General features: G+C 41.4%; 1 protein-coding gene across 1 annotated transcript in view; it reads right to left on the bottom strand.

Moving 5' to 3' along the window:
* ADCY2 (adenylate cyclase 2) overlaps positions 1-21614 on the bottom strand; it is a 564608-nt gene that overhangs the window by 12627 nt on the left and 530367 nt on the right. The window contains exons 22-24 of the mRNA XM_019518414.1: positions 14951-15109; positions 8860-9006; positions 7497-7604 (exon numbers count right to left, since the gene is read on the bottom strand). Of these exons, the coding sequence (XP_019373959.1) occupies positions 7497-7604; positions 8860-9006; positions 14951-15109 (414 nt within the window). The remainder of the gene's footprint in view (positions 1-7496; positions 7605-8859; positions 9007-14950; positions 15110-21614) is intronic.

The raw sequence follows: 21614 nt of genomic DNA, 5'->3' as shown, positions 1-21614 counted from the left end.
ACCCCAACATACTTTATGCCCCCCCACACAGCCACACCCTCTCACAATCCCCCCACATTCCCACACCCAATACACATACATACCACCATACACACCCCACCACCCTCAGCCACACCCCACCATACACGCACAATATAAGAATAGGATTTTATTTGTGACTTATTATGCAATCCCTTCTATATACAGTACACAATCACAAGTCATGACAAATATTTTTTGTAATAAAATTAAAATATATTATAGTAGGTGTTTGACTTCTAGTGTAAGAACTGGGTTTTATTTTGGTTCTAAGATGGCAACCTCGCTTCCCAAAAGGAGTATTTGTGGCGGGGGGGTAGGAGGGTACAGCAAGGGAAGGGACTTCTGGTGGCAAAGGTCAAGGTTAGGGGGTAGGACTTCCGATCCCAATGTGGAGACCAGGGGTGAGGCAACTATCAAGGGGCAGGGTTACCTATGTGGCCCCTAATAGCTCACCAAAGTTTGTTAAGAGGCCCTCCACCCAAAATAATTGCCTGCCCCTGGCATAGGAAGTGGCAGTACTGGCTTTTCACTCCAGTAACACAAACCCAACCTTGTAGGAATTGTATTTGGCTGGGAAAATAGACGAGTTTCCATGTGCATTTTTTCTTTTACATTTATGATCAGCCTGCCAACACAGAAGCAGGCCAATCAATGCTGATTCTGATGGTGATCTGAGATAGACATTTCTTCAGTACCAAATAGACTGAAGCTGTGTGCACACATTCAAATAATCCGGGAGAATTCTTCCATTTGTTCTCCTGGTGGAAAAACTTACCCAGAGCTGCAAATACAGACATTTGAATGCTGAGGCCCTGAAGAGTAGAGAACTTGCAGTGCTGACACTGTGCAGCTGGGGGTGGGGAAGAGGGGGCTATGTATAAATCTCAGCTTGCTCTGCAGGCTCTCTTAGTCTGTCTGATGACAGATGGCAGCAGTGCATAGGGTAGCCCTTATTGGCTGACCTAGACTGCCCATGATCAACCTGTGTTTCTCTGCAGCACAATGTAGGGATTCTGAAGGGGGCATGTTTTGCTCTTTGCTGGAGCAGCAGAGTCCGGTGAGTGACACACAGCCCCCTTGGCAGTGGGAGGTGGATGCTGGAGGACTGTGATCTCTTCTGAGAGAAGACACCATGTACAGACATTCACTCTCTGAGATGAAACTCCCCTGGAAGTGATTTAACCCTGGTTATTTTTCTTCTGGAGCAGTCATTTTTACTTGGCGGGGGGGAGGGGGGGTGGAAAGCCTGAACATGTGTACACTTGTGGTTTCTCCTGGAAAGAGCAGCAAACCCCCCTGGAGAAACTGAACATCTGCACAGGGATTAACAGTATAACTACTCAGTTCAAAGAGGCACCGAACAGTTCTTTAGACGTGATTTAAATTCTCTCTCTAGTTCTATCATTGTTTTTGTTGTTGCTGTTTTTGGCTGCATCACATCATCCATCAACCAAGAGACTTTCTTTGATGGTAGCCATCGGTTTTGTGGATCATTGTTTTGCCCTTTTTTTTCTTTATGTCTAGCCTTGGTAGTCTTATAAACTTGCTGGGTAGAGGGGAGGAATCTTTAAGTTGACACAGAAATGTTTTTAATTCTTGTAGGTAATCAGTGTGGGGATAACAAGACAGATATTAAAGTCAGAAATTTTGTTGCACATTTTCATAAATAAAATAGAAGCATTTGCTGCCAAGTGGTGAGCAAATATCAACTCTTTCACATAGTAAGACTCCATAAAGTTCTAGCAAGCTCAATCACTGAAGGCAATATACATAAACCAATTACTTTTAAATAGAGCAGTGAGGGCTAACCTTTTTTGGCAGGTGTACCACATATTAGCCCCATACCCTTCCTGAGTGTCAGTCTGATCTCATTCCCCTTCCAAATCTGCTTCTCTGCTTTCTCCTTCCTGCTCTGTCAGTCTGTGCTGCCTGCCTGCTCCCCAATCTGCCATGTGCCCTACACACAGGCTGCTCATGCCACTTGTGATACCTATGTCTCAAGTTGGCCATCTCTGAAATAGAAATGCAAAGCGTTTTCTATCTGTATAAGAATACCAAAACTCTTTACAGTCATGGGTTACTTAAATGCACAGTGCTTTTCTTATACTCTTCTGTAAAATAGGTATATTTAAGTTACAAGGAGGTCAAATCATTTGACCAAACTCAGACAATGAGTAAAATTCAATCCCAGCATAGCTACATCACCGAGTCTGCTCTTTCCATGAGAAAAACATTCCTTCTCTCTGAAAAAAGATTATTATTGGCAGGCATTAATGGATAAACAGTTATTCTTATTGAGCTCCACTGATATTTAGTTTCCAACAGTAATGGAAAACATGACTGAAGTAGCCTGTTGCACTTAGCACAAAAATTACATTCCATGATTTACTAACAGTGATTTAACTTGAGTCACAAGTTGCTAAATGATTATTGTATAAGTAAATATTAGCAGAGTGTAAAAAAATATTTAGCAAAAATATTCAAGTGTTGTTACAAAACAAGAAATCAAGTTATTCAAAGAAAAGCTACTGAAAAGAAAAGCTACTGAATTTGCTTCATATCAGTTAGGTTACTCAAAATTGTCTGGAATATGACATTTCATTGTTTTACGTGTATGCTAGGAGACTGGTGTCCTGTTGATCTTCAGCATTAGTGCCTTGGTTTAAATATGTCACAGATGTCTCAGCTAGGCCTGGATACTATTGTGTATGTTAAGCGGGTTTAAGTACCTAGGTTCAATTCCATCCTGATTTAAATCACTGAAAAACTGTTAACCCAAAAGGTGGGTCCTCCTCATCCTGGCTGCTTTTTTGCAACTCAGTGGCTGCGTCTTTAGTATAAACAAGTACTAAATGTCTGTGCGGTAACCGGAGTTACTATGCAGTAACACTGAGGAACAACTCTTTTGTGATGCTGACTGTGCAACAGCTTGTGATTACTGTGCAGTAGCATTGCATCACGCTTCCTACCATGCGACGCTAGTCCGCAATAGCCATGGGCTACTGCACAGTCAGCATTTTGTGTAGATATAGCCAGTGATAAGTGTCAGATGATGTATCTTACAAAAGTAGATGTATTCATGATTTTTAGGGACTTGAACAGGGTGGAATAGGCTCACACATAGGCACCTAAGCCAAATCAGTTAAGTCTGATACTACATTCAACCAGGTTTATCTTAAACTGGTTTCAGCCATTTTGAAACTAGTTTTCTGTTCTGTCACAGGCTTAAACCAGTTTCTGATCACTTAAACTGGTTTATGTGTAAGGTCTGTCCCTAGCCAAGATGGAATAGGATCAGGCCTTACTGTTCAGTCACAAGCAGCATCAATGTTCATGACGAACTGAATGGCACGCAATTTTTTGGAAATGATATGGCTCTCATCAATGCTGGAGACACCAGCTTATTTGAATGGTGTGAATCGTAATGTTCAATAGTACAAGCAGGAGAATCATGTCTATGGTGTTTGTATGAATAGGGACTGTGAAGCACCTATTAGTTCTGGGAGAGAGGTAATGAACTAAAGTGAAAATCTGTTGAGACAGCAAGTGCAGCCTACTGCAGCTAAATTTTGTGATGCACTCTATACAGTACTATTAATCAACAGGGTACTGGACTTCCTTTGGACTGGGTTTCCCTTCTGGCTACTTTTATATTTATTTATCATGTTAATATTTGTCCTGATACTGGATATATTTTTTATGTGGTGGAATGATTTACAATACTTACCCGGCCACACAATTTTGAAAAAGATGTGGGAAAATATGAAATCTTAATTTTTTCATACATATAAAGTTTGTTTTCTTTTACTGTGGCTGCTAAAGTACTTGTTCTGTTTGTAATTCACATTCAGGTACTGATCACAAGGAAGCTGTGGCAGTATGGAGCTCAGTGTAGGTCAACAGCCCATGACCCTGGGCAAACTTTGCAACTTGGGCTGAGACCCTAAGCTGCCCTGGCTCTTTTGTTCTCAGGACCTGATCAAACTAGTTTAAACCTAGTCTGAGTTTTGAGTATATCTTATACACTGTGATCAGTCACACCTTTGACTGCAGTGTGGATCAATTCAGAGATATTTGCTGTGCAGTCACAGTGCATTTCAATCTCAACTTCAGCTATCATTATCCAGGCCACCAATCATTATGGTTGGTCTAGGATAGTGATCATTCAAGTTCATAGACAATAGAATTAGTTACAACTTGTTGAATTCACTTTATCCCTTTTCAAGTATGCAGCAAGTCCAGAATCTCAATGGGTGCGTCTACACGAGTGCTTTAGTGCACAATAGCCTATTTTACTGCACATGAAGCATCACGTAAAAACCATGCACATTAGTTACTGCACATTAAGGCAGCCTAATGCTCATTTGTTTAGTACCTCACATTGGAAGTACTAAATTTAATGTGCATTAGGAAAAGTGCCTCAATGTACGTGTAGAGGTGCCCAGTGGTAATTAAGAATTAGACCCACGTGGACACTCAAGGAGTAGAGAGCCAAAATGCCATTTAGGCATCTCAAATCCTGCTCAGCAGCTCTCTTATTTTGTAGGTGCCCAAATCTGCAGGAATTTCCAAAATTAATATTCCCCATATGTCCAAAGTTCTGCTTCAGGTTAAACCTAGCAGTGCCTTGGTCTTCCCAGGTTTTATTGGGTTTGGCAAACCAGGTACTTCTTCACCTGTCTCACCTGCAAAAACATGCATGTAGTCTCAGAGTACACATTCTGGAGTTAACTGAGAAAAACTGAGGAGAGGCTGGGTTTCCCTCCTTTTACCTAATAGCTCAGTGTTTTCAACACTCATGAAAGCTGTAGGAAGCCTATGGTGGACCATCCTCTATCTGCAGGAACTTCGATCCACATTTCCCAACACAGTGACCCAAAACATCAGAATACCCCATATTCTAAGGTAGCAAGGAGGAGCTTTCACACCCTCTGACCTGAGCTACTCTAATTTAAATATTGAATCCCTCCAGGTGGAAGAATTTCAACAGGAGCAAATTATTCCCAAAGGAATACTATAACCTGGTGGTCAGGAGACTCTTGAGAGATGGGTATTCAAATTCTCTCAGGCAGAGGAGTGGTTTGAGCATGGGTCTCTTACATCCTGGGTTAGTGAGCTAACCACTGAGCTTTCGGTGAAGATGGGGCACAACCACTGGTGCCACCTTCCTAGGTTATCTTTTGGAAGAAAGGTTTCTTCAACAAGGGCAGATCTAGGATTGTGAAAAGGGAGGTATGTCCCATGTTGCACTCTGCTGACCAGGAGGAGGCAGCCTACCAAAGGAGTGCCAAGTGCCTCATCCTGGGCCTGAGCAGAGACCCAGGCTCCCTGCTGAGGAAGGGGGCAGCAGTCCCTTCCCAGCCCTGCAATGAGAGGTTGGGGAGACCCCAATTCTCTCTTGCTGCCCCTTCCCCTCACAGTCACATGGGGAACCATGCCAACACCATCACTTCCCCTACCCCAATGAAGCCAGGTGCCTCCTTCCTAAACCTAAGGCAGAAATTGAAGGAGGATGTGACCACACCACTACATTCCTCCTGGATTTACTTCTGTTCTTCAGGCCTTCAAAGAAAGTGGTAGGTGCCTAACTGAAGAAAAGCTTCATGGCTAAGAATCCAGAAAGTTGTAAGATGCCTGTCTCTGTCCTAGTCAGCTCCTTAGGTGACCAAAATATGCCCCCTTCATTCCTAGCAACATTAGGTAGCTCTTAAGCAGTTAGCTTGCTTCTGAGGATCCTTTCCTGGAAAACTTAACTCTCTCTTTGCAGTGTATGGGGAGCCAAAATGCTTAATCTGGGGCTGAGGCAGTAGAGTGGCTGAGTTAGAAATTCAGAAGGCAGGATAAATTTGCACCTTAGAGACTTACTAAATCTGAGATGCATAAACTTTCATAAGCTGTGACAGATGAAGTAAGCTGCTGCTTACAAAAGCTTATGCTATGCATTTAAGATTTATTTAGTCTATCTGGTTCAAATTTACCCTACTTTCTTTCTGACTTCAGACTATCATGGCTACTGACCTCTCTCTGAGTTGGACATTGCAATATTAAGAATAAAGAGAACAGAGAGCAACAATCAATTATACCAATATGAAAGAAAAAGTGGGACTTACCACTTGGCAATGTGATATAAACATTTTGTGTGCCTGCTCCTATGTTAATGTAAGTGGAGCTACATTTCTGTGATTTTACACTTGTTTTATACAGATTTAAAGTTCAGTGGTTTAGGTACATGAACACTACTATATAAGTGAACAAACAAAACATTTATACTGAACTGATGCCACCAATGGACAAACACATGATAATTGATATATTTAAAAATCGTATAATTGGTCCACACCTTAAGTATTACAATACCAAAGTATCTACGAAGAGAAGGGCCTAAGTGCTCGAAGTCTAGCACCTTCGCTTTTGTGTGGACTCCTAAATTTCAAAATAGACGCTAAGTCATTTGTAACTAAATATACTTGAGTTACCATGGACAAGGGCCATCAATAGTGTATCAAACAGTCTGATAATGAACAATACTTTTCGGAAAGGTGAAAAATAAAGTCCTGAGGGGCTAAACAACTTGCCCAAATTCATACAGCAAGATCTGTGGCTAAATGAAGAATAAGCCCCAAATCTCTTGAATTCCAGCATCTGTGTGTAATTCATAAGATAAACTGCTTCCTAGGAATGTTAGTTTTATTAAACATCAATTTCCCTTTCTCTCCAGATCCTCAGTGTATCATATCTCTGTTGTCCCCCCTACCCCTGCATTTTAAACAGCAGGCTAATCTCAAGTGTTTACCTTTTGTTCTGGTGGACTATAATTCAGGTGTTAATTGTTTCAGGCTACAAGGATTGCGGATTTTGCAGGAACTGATTAATCCTAAACAAAGCATGTGTTGATTTGCGACTGCTATCTCTTTGTCCCTGATCTGTACTATTTTAAAGGCTACCCCATAAGTTAGGCATCTGATCAGAACCTGAGAAGTGTCTTGATGTACAGAATTTTTTTAATTTGCATGTCTACTTGGCTGCATTTTCTGGCCTTGCCATAAAAAATAATCTAAAAATGAAAGTATCTGGATAGAAAGCTCACCCTTAGGCTACCTTAAGTATGTGTGTGATATAGAGCTCCCTCCCCCCTTGAAACACATGCTAGAAAACATTAGCTTTTGATGTTTTTAATAGACTCTCTGAATCAAAATACTTCCCCTGAGAAATACTGTACAGTAATAGAGACTGGTGGCTTTCCAATTAAATGCATATTTAGACAATGAAAATGCAAATATGTCATTTCCATATTATAATAAGCAATTGCTCACAGAGGCTATTGAATAAAAATAGGTACAACCCTGTCCAGAAACACACAGTCCATGCTGTTAGGACAGATTTTAACTGCAACACATGGAATACCAACAAATATATATTTAAATTCATGTGATTGTGACAGTGACTAGCAAGCCACTGATATATCTGTGCTGTACCTGACTGTGTTCTTGGTTGGGTGTAGCACTCAGTCCTGTAGCAGCCATGTACGTGCTTCCAATAGTCTTGATCTTTTCAACTCCACTGAATTTTGGCTTAGACAACAGCTGTGAAGGAACAGCAGTTATTAAGTTATTTGAACTGGCAATGTTTGGTAGCTAAGCATCTTAACAGCATTCTTAAGTCCAAATTCTCACCCGTGTCTTCTATCTCTTGTTGAAAGAAATAATTTGAGCACATTCTGTCCAGGGTAATTCAATAGAAGTTGTCTTGTATTTATATAATATGACCTTCAAAAGGAGAATGGTCCCTTTCATACACAGTGTTCAGTGTACTAAATACTTGCTGCAAAACGTTTGTGAAATAGCAGTTATTGAAAGAGCCATGCACCCATTAGTTTTTCTTTTGTCCCTCAGTAAAGTGTTAGCATGCAGAAAGGGGTCCTTTCTGTCTAAGTATAATATTCTTGGAACCAAGACAATTAATTTGGTAATCATGGGCCCAATCCTGCCCTGTGACACATGCCGCATTCTGGAAGTCACTGGGATCTTCATGCATCAGATGAGTCCTATTTATGTCATTCTAGCCAACAGGGAAGCCTTACGATGCAATCTGAAAGTGAATGCTCTGATTAGTGTCTACATGAGCTGGTAAAAACCATGTCTGGGGATTCCATGTTTATTGTCTCATGCATTTCAGATTTCCTTGGTTTCACAATAAAAATTCCTTCTATACCTGCAGGCCCTGCAAATTTAGCCTGTGAATCATGCTGTGTTCCTTCTGGCTCACAAATCTTTATCAGTAATAAAGTTTCTGTAAGACAAATACTCCTCTCAGTCAGACCTGAGCAACTGCACTGCCTACAGATTCTGTCATTAATTACACACACAGCATCTGCCTGCAGTTTAGGAAACGGGTTGTTTTAAAAACCTATGCATTCTTATTAAAGTGTTTATATACTAGGCAGAAATATGTAGACTCATACAGACCTGATGCAGCTGCAAGATTTTAAGTGAAGCAGGATGAGGTAACTAATTCTAGGCACTTGTTACTTGAACACTGAGGCAGGTGTCAGAGAAGCAGTGTGTGTGTCCTGTAGATAGCTAAAGAGCCAAATTTCTTCCTGTCGCAGGAAGAGCTCATTGCACTGGGTCAAAGGCATATACCAGATCAACATTTGGCCCATTGCACATACAAATCCCTTGGTTCTCCCCCATTAGTCCCCTTCAGAGTCTCTATAGGAAACAGATACCTAAAAAACTCTGGCCCAAATTCCCTTTACCCTCCCGCTCAAATGTGTTCACTTTCTGTTTCCTCCTTGGGGGCTTTCATTACCCATCTGTTGCTGCTATCAGTACATACATCATCAAAGTCCGCGATGATCTCATTCAACAGTCTGAGGCATTCCAAACCTTCCTTATTCACATCAGATTCCGTGTAAAATTCCTTGAAATCCGGAATAGAGGCAAACATGACACAGACACAGTCATACGACTGATGATACAGATCCTGCCCATAAGAAAATAACAGAATGAAAGAGCTGTCAAACAAAGCCCTAAATAAGACATTCACCAATAGCATATAATATAAGATATTGAACACGGATGATGAGTTAGAGGGGAGTGATCCTAGCAGTAGCCTAGGAGTGCACATGCTGGAACCTGAAGCTAATGTCTTCTAATACTCTGAAGTATATCATCCAATCCCCTGACGTATACAAAGACAGATATTTATCTTCCATCAACAGTACTCCTTTAATCCAAGTCAATGTCCACAGGAGTCTTGTATTCTTTTTTCCCCTCTTCCTTTCAGTCTGACAGCTCCCTTCTGATTCAGTTGATGTTAAGCTTCTGTGTTTCTTCATCTCTGTAGAATAATTCACCCCCTCTTTTTCCTCAGAATTCTGCATAATATAAATCTCACTATCTTCTTCTCATTTCTGTTTTTAAATTTTAAATGTATTCCAAATTTGTTCTTAAGTGTTATCTACTTTACTTTCCTTCAATATTCAAAAAAGTTTCTCAATTTTTCTTGTGTGGAGGCAGGCGAGGATTCTTTTTTCAGCAAATTCCAGGAAGGCCACCAAATTTCTCAGCAAGCATCTTTTTGTCTTTTGTCCCTGTAGAATACTGATTTGATGGCTAAGTACACACAGTCAACAAGCCCAAGGCTGAATCAATTCAATCTTCACAGGCTAGTCTGAACTTCATAGATTGAACCAATAAGCAAGTGAACAGACATTCACTTCTAATTCCAGAAATGCAGCCACGTGCTTGCAGTGGCTGAGGTCAGAAGCCGGGGGGGGCACTCAACCATGCCTTCCTGCTCAGCTGGAACAGACAGCTTGGGCCAAGGCTAACCCACGCACCCTGCCATTGGGGAGGATGGTTTTCAGGGGAGGTGCAAACCCTTCAAGGATGCTGGGGGACTGTGAGTTAACTTGAATCTGAAGGGAATATGGGACAGAAGTTGAATAAACTGATTTAACTTAAATCAGCTAAGTCTGATACTACATCCATCCAGGTTTATCTTAAAATGGTTTCAGCCATTTTTTAAAGCAGTTTATGTGCACTAAACTTCTGTTGTGTTACAGATTTGAACCAGTTTCCAATCACTTATACTGGTTTATGCATACTGGTTTATGTCCATAGTCAATAGTAAAACTTTTCCATTATTAAAATTTCCCACACTTTTTTAAACCAGTCAGTGATCTCAGAGTTGTTACTTATCTTCCAGGCTTTTGCAACTGTAATTCCTGCAGCCTCTAGAAGATGAGTGAACATTTCCTGATGACTCTTAGGCCCCTGGCAGACATTACACTTAAGACACAATCAACCAGTTCATTGCATATTAAAGTGTAACCCAACCAAACACCCAGGCAATTAATGGCAAGACAAAAAGTAAAATAGCCTCAAAATTATTACATGTTAAAAATCGACATGTGGCAAGGTGGCTCAAATGGGCCCCAGTACCATCCCTGCCAGTTGATGATCAGCTGATCCCTGGTAGCACCAGGACTATACTAGGCAGCTCTGGCACAGTCCCATCCCAGCCAATGATCAGCTGATCACTGGCCAGCTCCAGGGACTCAAAAGGGCCCAGTGGGTCCCCAGAGCCAGCCAACAACCAGCTGATTGTTCACCAACTTTGCCAGTGCAGAAGGAGCCTGGGATCATGATCCCAGGCTCCCCTTGTACTGATAAGTAGGGCATGATTGGGGTCTGATCACTGTCCCAAAATCATGCCCCCTGCCATGTATGTGTGGCATGGCAGGAGGCATAATTGTTGGGAATGCAAATCAGATTTCATCATACCTTCAAATGAATGTCTGCCAGTGGCCTTAAGCTGCAGAGTTCTTGGGAAGGTTCCCAAAAATCCTATATTTCTTTCTATTTTTTATCTATTTATATTTCATTAAAGGGAATCCTGTATTTCTTCTTTTTTTGTGTTTGCTATACTGTCATCTACAGTGGGTACCTGAACAGTAGGTTTGTTAAAGTATTCAAAAAGTTTCAAAGTTACTTGATTTTTTTCTTTAACACAAACCCTGAAAAATAAAGAAGATATATTTTAATGTTCATGAACCAGAGCCTATTTTTGGAAGTTTTCTGTGCACTGAACTACCTGGGATTTCAGCGGGAGTAACCTTAGTGCCAATCCCACAATTTGCAAAATGCTATCTATTTTCTTATTAATTATTTATGGTGTTGTAGTGCCCAGAGAGTTTGAGCCCAGATCAGGGATCCATTGTGCAAGGCACTATATCCACAGATAGGAAGAGATGGTCCTAAAGAGTTTATGGTCTAACAAGATCAGGAACAGGATGGCAGAAAGTGAGTGCATTCTATTCTTACAAATCAGGAAAGTAGGCCAAGAAGGATTAGGGATCTGAAGCAAAGCCTACTGAAACCAACAGGAGTCTTTCCAGTGACTGCAGTAAAGAATTGATAAAGTCAAGAATTTTCAAACAGAATATGCAGTATTTATCACTTCACCCAAATTATAATGGTGCTATAAAGCCAAATCATGTCCATATTTTTACTTGAGTAACTCTGCTGATTTCAGCAGGGGAGTAAGCTGAGCAGATTGTGGCTCATAATTACTGGAGGAATGCTACATGATTGTGAGGCATATCACATCAGGGTCTGATACCCTTTAAATTAACTTAAGTTGTGCTCTTGACTTTGAAGAAAGTAGAAAGACTTTCTTAGTTTTTGTGCTGTTTAAACCATTTCCCCCCACTTTTTTAGGTCAAATTGATGTATACTGTGCATGTTATACACAGATACATATAACCTACATATCTGCTGGTTATTTATATATGATAAATTGCTAGGCTAGGTGACAAATCCTTGACTGGCACATCAATATTCTGCTGCTAAACCTCTTTCCTCTCAACAGAGGCACCCCATTTTCTGGTGGGAGTGGTGGAGAGGAGAGTGGTAAGAGAATAAGAGCAGGCACAGAAGCACATTCCCATTTGATTTTGAATAGTACTACATTTTTCCTCCATGCAAGCTGGAATAAATTACTACAGCCTTCAGGGTGTTGTTTCAGAAGCTTAATATGCATCTTATTCAGCTTTTAACAGAAAAAAACCCTTAAAAAGCTGTTTGTTTGTGCTACTGCCCACTTCTGTGAAGCACCACTGGGAAGGCAGTAACACTGGAAATACTGTAGAGTAATTCTTTGTTCTTCTCCCCTGTGGCCCTGAAGCTGGGTCATCAGTCTGGCCTAACTGCATCTGAACTCTTATTTTCACTCATCTATGCAAAATCCATGTTGTTTCAAAGTAACCTGAGAAGGCAAAATGAAACCTTAGTTAAGATAAATCCTTTCTATAATCACCCTTCAGGTATTTGAAAGTTGTTATTGAATCCCCCATTGATCCTTTTTTCTCTAGACTAAATAACCCTAGTTCTTTTAGCCTTTGCTCATAAATCATTTTTCCCAGGCCCTTACTTTATTTTTGTTGCTCTGCGCTGAATTCTTTCCAAACTGTCCACATCCTTTTTTAAGTGTGGAACCCAAATCATGCACAAATGCCCTGGTTCTTCCCTCCCCAACAATGAAATAAGGGCATCCTGCAGAATTGCTTTTTACTGTAGTTTGACTACTCTTACATATTTTTACCTTCTCCTTATTAATCCCAATCACATTTGCCTGGAGCAGTATTGACAAGAAAGCATATGCTGAACAAATAGATGCATCAAGTATACACGAACTGAAAGTTTTTAACATACCCTTAATGCTACTAATTACAAGAAACCTGCAGAAATGGCTGATGTTTACAACATGACATACATAAAGCAATATTGGACTAATAAGCGTTTCTGAAGAGTAATTAGGTGAACTGGATCTTGCCTCTGAGAAACTGGCCTGAAGCTGGTTGGAAGGTAGAATAATTAGCAATAAGATATCTTAAAAATACCCAAACAAATAAAACAAGCACAAAAACAAACAACCAAAAAAACCCAAAACCCCAAAGCAGGGAGTGCCATTAATGTGTGCCAAACCAATTTTTACTGCACTAGGCATGATTACTTGCAGGGCTCAGTGATCATAGTTGCTGATCACCATCAAGCTTATCTAAAGGTAATTTCAGCCACAAGAAGCTCAAGTGTTGAAAATTACCAATCTGGTTGCTAATACTTAGGTGAGCAGATGGTGTTACTCTGTTGGGCAGCTGCGGTGCAATAGCACATAAATGAGAAAGCTGCCTCCTGATGGCTTGCTGTGTTTAACACCTCAGCTGAGAACTGGGGATGTGCCAAACTGGCTGACAGCCAAAACCATCACAAGTATCCTGGGCCGATTTGCATTTCACATTGATTACCAATTAAATGTTAATGAACAGCAGAAAAGTTTTGATGTTCAATGCTTGACAGTTACTCTCTCTTAGGTCTGGGATGGTTTAGCCCAGATTGATCCTCTGCCAGAATCTGCTGAGGTGCCTTCTACTCTCTGGGGTTTGGTTTGATTCTATACTATACTACTGCAAATTAATACAAGGGTTAAAAAAGTCCACAGCTAGCTATCCACTTGGGTTCCCTTTGAAACAGTTAACTCTGTTAAACACAGACATTTCAAATGATCTTTTGCATAGTCCGGATACCTGAATAATTTCGTACTCTCTCGACTTTAAAAGCACATTATTTTATTTCCTTTTTCCTTCCTTTATTACACTTTAAGGAACATTTAAAGGCTGGTCTAAAGCCTACTGACGTCAACAGGAATCTATCTATTGATTTCTATGGAGTTTAAGCAGAAAAGAAATGGCTACTGAGATTCTGTTCAGAATGAACACATTCAGTACATAGGTTTTAACCTGCCCTTTGATAGCTACAGCCTCCTGACAGCAGCAGCACAAGCAGAATACAGATACACTGCCATTAAAAGAAGGGGATATGAATGCACTCACTTTCACTATGAATTTGGGTCTAGTCAACAAAGCCCTCTATCTTTTCCCCCCTTTTTGATTCTTCCCAAGTGTATATGTCATGACTTAAAAGCCAAGATGCTTTGTTATATAAATAGTTTCCCCACTTTGATTGCAAGGTACCACATTCATGGATGCAAAATAAACCTTTACATTATTTTATAGGAAGATACAGGAAAGGGGGAAAAAACCCTGTAAGGGCAAAAGTATATTTTACCTTATGGACAACTGGGGCATGTCCAGATGAGCACAGATGTGTGGGTATGTGGTGCCGCAGACACCACACATGCAGGCATTCCCTGCATTGCTATCTTGTTGCAGGGGGTGGAATTTTCAAACTTGGAAGATCTTGGGGTCAAAAAAACCCCACTCTTTAAAAAAACAGGGCAGCACACATGGTGGTAGTGAACTGCCCAAAACCAGAGCCTGGCCAGCCAGAGTCAGGCTCCCTGTTGCAGGAATGCCACAGTTGCAGCTCCCAAAGGCTTTCACGACCCCAGGTAAGCCTGCTGAGGCCAGCACAGTTGCTGGCCTCAGCCTTCCCCACCCCACCCCACCCAGGGCAATGTGCCACAGCTCATGTGGCATCAGCACTCCCCAGGGACACATAGCAGCGGCACAAGGTGCTCAGGGAAATGCATGTTCTTGCTCATGGGGCCGTGCCCCTGAAATGCAACTTGCAACTAGCTCTGAGCTGACTTGACTAAAGCATGGGAATGAATGTTACCCATTCTGGGTGCATATGTGCCCTAATTACAGGAAAAGAAGATATCTGCATGGATAGATGATCCTATCCTAATAATGGGGGCACTTACACACCCACAGAGGACAATACAGACACTAGTTAAGTAACTCAGTTAGTCTCAGGCTGCATTTTGGTCATCCACTACATAAACCAGAACTCTGTCCCAAAACTAGTCTCATTAGTATGGACCAATTGCCTGAAACACTGTGTAACCAGATGACTAATTCACATGGGTTTACCGAAATAGCTCATAAATTACAGGGCCTGACCTCATTCTTCAGGTTCCTTGCCAAGAAATGTTCGGCTACGTGAGCAGGAAGCACATTCTCCAGAAGCACCCGATTCAGGTTCTCCATGGTTTCAATCTCCTCCCGCTCTTTTTTGAATTTGTTCTTCCACAGGAAGTCTAACCTACAGTAATATTCATTCTGTTACAAGAGGACACAGAAGTAAAGAAACAATAGGCATCTTGTCCTGCTGGAGTACAGGTTTTAAGAGACAAAATAAGCATAGCACTCCCTCCCAAAGAGGCTCCCTGTTGCCAGGCTACCCTTGACAACCTGACTGCTGAACTATGACCACAGACTTTACTGAGGTTAGTCTTAGGCACCCATTTTATGACCTATATTTCAACACTCAGCTCACCAGGGCCAAATATGGGACCCAAACCAAAACAAACAAACAGTGGATAATGACTTATATGATGGGAAATTATCTTTTTTGCTTGCAATGAAAATTTCAGTAGCCTTTATTTCACAAGTCAAAAATTTACAGTGGAAAGAATTTAGAATGAGATAAATTAACACCTTGTCATTTGTGATAGAGGCCACCTGGGGAGTGAGAAGTCATATATACCAGTGTACAGTTAAAAGAACAGTGGCAATATCTAACTCCTTCAGAAATATATATGATCACTTTTTTCTTCTCCTTCCCCCTTCATGTTTATAAAAGTTTCTAGAATGGCACAAGAGCACAAATGTATAGGCTTTGCTAGTCAAAATCTCCAGATGTCTTTATCTGCCCACTAGAAATAGCAGTAGTGGAGCAGATGTTTCCCAAATCCAAATTCTCTTCAGTAGCTGAAGTGGCAGGATGGTAGCGTTATTTTAGGGAAGATTTTCTATATTTTTGTATATACATCTCCCCGCTTTTCAAGGTTAGCTTCCTTATACCCATTTTCATGCTATATTTAGTTCTCTCTCCTAATTTCCAGTGGCTTGTGAATCTACATTAGCCACATATGCTGCCAAAAGCTTTCACTTTAGTTACTGCCTTCTCTATAATGTCATGACCTGAATGAGACGTGAAAATATACCTCCCCTATTGGCAAGCAGCATGGTACACATATACAGTAGAAATGCCTAGGACATTAGGATCTTTGTGAAAAAGTTATTTCAACATTAATCAAATTTTCCAATTTCAGCTCATGGACTTTACAGATTTTGAAGCTTGAGCTGACTCACTTTGGAGACCCTGTGCACATCTTTTCCAATTGACTATCATTTCAGGACAAATTCAAGGTATTTATTTTATACTACATTCAAAGAATCCATTGGCCTGAATTTAATTTAATTTGAACTTGCTGAACAAGAACAATTCTAGTATAGTCCATGGAGTTTCTAGTGGTATAATGCAGGCATTAGGTTTAAAATGGGCCCCTTGCTGCCCTAAGGATCAATACTGATAATCTGTTTCCAGGGGAAAAAAAATCATGTAGAGCTCTGGTTGGAAGACTCCTAGCGCAGTGTAAACTGATGCAGTTATTTTTTAAAGTTAGAATCAGAGAGATAAGAATGGTAGAAACATGCGTGCAAACACTGTAACTGCCATTTCATGTGGTTTCAAAAGAAATGCAAAAAATGCGCATGGAGTGAAAAAGGTACTTGCCAAAGTAAACTAGGAGAAAAAAGCCAAGTCTCAGTTTAACTGCTGCTGATCAATGCATTGTTACTGGCTTTAGATACTGATGACAGGTTGGCTGGTGAGGACACAGCACATTATTCAGGAAAGTATGGTAAAATGAGTCTTAGCACTTTAGGTAGGATGATGATGCCCAAGTTATAGTTGGAACTGGCAGAATGGTGATGAAATGTAAGAAAGGAATCTGCAGCCTCCAGAGTAATTACAAGGACTACTACAAGGTGTTTGCAGATGGCAAACAAAGGAAATGAGGGGTGAGTAGGGAGTTAAGTGTATGAGTAGATGTAAGCTTTAAAGGAACACAGAAGGTGAAAACAATTTACTTTCAATAGGATTCTAATGCTGACCTTTGCAGTCATCCTTACTATCAAATGGCAATTACCCCAATTACAAAGATTCAGCTTCTGAAGGGTCCTGTATCAGAACTAACCTCATTATGTCACAATTTCAGAATACCTATTTTACCTTCCAATTAACAGAAGTACCTGCACTTTTTCAACTTTTTAAAACCATATTATGTGGGTGTTAATATACCGAGAAAAACAAATATGCTTTTTGATCCAAGTTCCTAGGATGATAAAATAAAAGACTACCCATTACAATAATGAAGAATAAACCTATTAAAAATTAAATGCCACAACATTCACAGCAAGTGAGTTCAAAGAGAAATGGAAAGACCAATGTAATGTTGAAGTTACAGATTCTAAATTCTCTTTAACATTTCAATCCTATTATGTTGAAAAGCTCTGTATTGCAAAGAATGTTAAAATCAGGTGCTATGTAAACTAAGGCCTTCATAAAGATATCTAACTTGTTTGAAAGCTCATATTAAAAAGTTTATTTATTTACTGTTTTATTACTTATCAGATTATGCCATAATAATTCTGTGAAGAGAACAAAGATGCACAATCAAAACTACCTCTGTATTTAACAGTCCTAGAAATCTTGAAACATATTAATTCATTATTTATATATTCATATTTATTATCTGTCTTTAGAAACAAAGACATCCTGTCATTGTTTTTAAGACATCATGTCATAACAAAAAAACCCCAACAAAATGTGGTTTACCGGAAGAAGCAGCATGTTACTTCAACCAGTCTCTGCAATGTCTGTAAAGAATGGGCACTTCAGTGGGGCTTTTTGGCACTTTAGCTAAAGCTGATTTAATCAGCTACTAGATAAAAGCCCCAGAAAAGCCCCACTAAAGCACCTGATCTTTACAGATGCTGCAGAGCTGGGTTGAAGTAATGTGCTACCTATTCTGGGCATGTGTGGGGCTTGGCATGGGAATGTGCTGAATTTAAAGTAAAGCACTGTTTTGGGGGCATTTTTAACATCTGTAAGCAGCCTATGACTTAACTTGTAATTGCTTGTTGTCTTAGTGTATGTTTTTACCTGCCTTTGTGCAATCTAAGCAATGTTAAACCAAATGCAAGAATGAAGGTAAAAATATTTTAAATCTGGTCATTTTCATAAACCAATGTGTAAACCAAGATTTTTTTATTTATATTTTTACATATTAATGGTAGTTATTCTATGTGAATATGTCCAGGAGATAAGTCAATGCCTCCAGACTTCACAAAGGGATTCTTACAGGTATTGCATCCTCTTAGTATAGAAGGTGTTTGGCTTTTGTGTCATAAAGAACTGTTTCTGACTAGTTGAAGAATGTAATCCTTGGTCATGTAAAAGGGGCGTAAGAAAAAAAAGTGCCTTTTATTTTTGAAGAACACAGTCTTAAGGAGGGAGCTAACCATATGCAATACATTTAATATTCAGAAGAACTGGGAAAGGACTGGAATCTGGGCTGGAATCTGCTAACTCATGCTTAACCTGCTTTGCTTTGCTGAATCCCTGCCAAGTGACTGAACTGAAGTTTTAGGTGAGTTAGTTAGTCCAGCCAAAAAGTAAGGCCAGTAAGAAAGTCAGGTGTCTATATGTCCATTAGAGCTGGGAGCAGTAAACTGCTCTCAGGGAATCTGGGAATCCCCGCCCAGCCAGGGGCTCACCGCTAGCTGCCCCACCAGTGGATCAGGGCATGGGGCCAGGACCTGCCCCACTCCTATAGCTCTTTCCAAGCCTCACACCTTCATTGCCTGATTGGGGCATGGGGCTGGGACCTGCCTTTGACTGGGACAGTTCCCAGCCCCCACTCCACAATTGCTGAGAAGCCTGTTCCCTGCTCAGCTCCATGATCATGGAGCTGGGTGAGGAACATGCTGGATTGTGGAGCTGGAGCTGGGAGCTCCCCTGCTGGGAGCTCCATGCTGGATTGTGGAGCTGGGCAGGGAACAGGCTCCCCAGCCTCTGCCAGCAGGGAGCTCCCAGCACCTGCTCCATGGTCCCCAGGGCGGCACTGGGAGATCCTTATCTCTGTGATCCCAGGGCTTGGGCTGGGAGATAAGGATCTCCTAGTACCAGCCCTGCAGTCACAGAGCTGGTGCTGGGAGTTAAGGATCTCCAAGCACTGGCCCCACAGTCACGGAGGTGGTGCTGGAAAATAAGGATAACCTAGCCTCCACTCTCTAATCATGATCTTGGAGCAGGGGACATGGAGCTCCCTGCTGCCAGGGAAGGGGGGCATAGTTCCCACCTGGGCTCCGGTGGTAGAGCCCACCTCAGCAGCAGGCAGCTCCCAGGGGCAGGGAGCTATCTCCCATCCCCTGCTGGCCAGCTTACTGGGAAGACATTTCTTCCCAGGCAGGTGTCTACATGAATGCTACTGTGTAGTAACTAATTACAAGTAAATTTGCTACTTGCATTTGCAGGCAGCAAATTTACTTGCAATTAGCAAAGTTTACTGTGCAGTAAGTGTATGCACAAGTAGATGCACATGCTTACCACACGGTAAACTATGCTACTGCACAGTAACACATCTCGTGTAGATGCACCCACTTTGTACATTGTAGAGCTTTCTCATGATTTCATATATCTATCTCAAAGCACTCTACAATTGTGGATAAGTATGAAGCAGCAAAATTTTATGGGTGGTTGAACTGAATAAAACATCTGGAAACAATTTTTATATTCCAGAGGACAAGTGTATCATTTCATCTTTAAGGATTCTTATCGTAACTCACCCTTCTTATACCAGTTCTGCTAAATCATGAAGACTCTCTAATCCTTAGTTTGATCAGCTATAATATGGTGAAAATTATGCTAACCCTGCTTGTATACTAGCATTGGCTCTCACTGAAGGAAAACTGTAGGGAGATGCTCTTGCCTCATCATATTAAACAACTTTCTGGCAGAGTTAGGGAAAGAATCTTTAGCCACAGTTATTTTGCCCTTCTGCTGCTTGAATTAGAGTATAATTTCTTAGCTGGCAACTCCACAAACATTTATCTTCTTTCCAGGCTAGTCAGAGAGCGATGTATATGCACATTATTATAGTGCTTAGCATCAAAGTACAAAAATTCCCATGGGAAGAGAAAGACTTGTCCACCTCACTAGCCAAGGTCCACTTTTGACTGGGCCGGCAACACTTTCCATCCTTGTCTCCAGCACAAATGGTTGTGAGAGCAAGCTCAGGCAGACATGGGTGGTGCAATGTACTATGTATTCCTCCTGGCTTCTCTCCTTTTTCTTAAGGCTCATGGCATTCATGCATATGGTGCAGACCCCAGGTTTTTCTGTTCTGTTGCCAAGCACGTGCAGTTGAAGTCAGGTTCAAAAAAGCCTGGAAGGAGTGAACCTTTCAACTCCTGATCCACTTTGCCATAAGTGAGCATGCGTAGTTGCTGTTTGAGTTTTGGTGGGGAAGGTAGTGTGATTGCCAGGTGTGTGAGGCAACAAGCCTGAGCTAAAAGTGAGAGATGAGTGAAAGACTTGCAGTTTAAATGAGTGGCAGGCCTGGTCACCAAGAAGACAGTAATATTCAGTGTGTGATTGGATAGTGAAGCGGTGGCAAGTTCCAGGTACCCATTGACATAAAATGACACCACAGAAGTGTCTCAGGGCACGTCTCTGGCTTTGTGTGTCAGTGCATTTGCATGGGGCATGTCTGTATGTGTATCATTGTCTGAGTCTGTGGGTGCATCTACACGTGCCTATTGATGCACAGTAATAAACTCTGGAGCTTATTATTCTGGAGTTTATTGCTCTTAGGATTGTAGCACATTGAGCTGGAGCAGCTGGTGGGGGGCCAGGGGGTCAGTCTACCAGCCCAGGGCTGCTTCCCCTAGCTCAATGTGCTGCAGAGGGGTTGGCTGGGACACGAGGGTGTTCCAGTGTGGGACTAGTGAGCAGGCAGCCATAATGCTGAAGCACCCTCATGCTCCAGCCAGCCAAAGAGTGTCTACACATGTGCTGTTGCAGAGTTTTTTTTACTCCTCAGCAGGACAGTACATGTATGTACAAGTACTATCCTGCTGCAGCGTAAATTAGTTTACTCCAGCCTAATAGGGGTACACATGTAGATGCTCAGATGTTTACTGCATTAGTCTACTGTGCAGTAAATGTCTCATGTAGATGCGACCTGTGTGCTGCATTGTGGAGGTTGCTTGTTGCTGTGTATTGAGTGGTGGGTTCTTGTGAGAGTGGCCAGACAAGGCCCTGTAGCGAGGGAGTGACCTGCATAACAAAGTGTCCTGGAAACTGAGGGCACAAGTTTGTACCAGTGATTGGAGAATCCAGGCACCAATGGGGTAAAATTTCAGACTTTGATGTAAAGGCACTTGCATTGCCTTGTTCCTGTGTTCTTTATTCTGTTTCTCGTGTTCCCTATTTCGTAAAGTATAAACATTGTTCAGTGTTTCCCTGTTCTGTTTATTTGTTGTTACTGCCATTAACCTACTTGTTTGTTTGCTCATTAAAGCTGATTGAACCAAGCCGGACACACTTACACCCATATCACACACAGAGAGATCAAGCGCACAGGCACACTCTCACATACACTCCCAGAACACACACACACTCCCAATACACACCATGATCACACACACACCTAGACCCACACACACACATCAAAAACACACAGATCAAACACACTCCCCCCACACACACACCCTG

Source organism: Gavialis gangeticus, unplaced genomic scaffold (genome assembly GCF_001723915.1).
Source record: "Gavialis gangeticus isolate Ggan-Ray unplaced genomic scaffold, GavGan_comp1, whole genome shotgun sequence".
Lineage (NCBI taxonomy): Eukaryota > Metazoa > Chordata > Crocodylia > Gavialidae > Gavialis > Gavialis gangeticus.
Note: the sequence above shows the minus strand (reverse complement) of the source record. Positions and strands in the feature narration are given on the sequence as shown.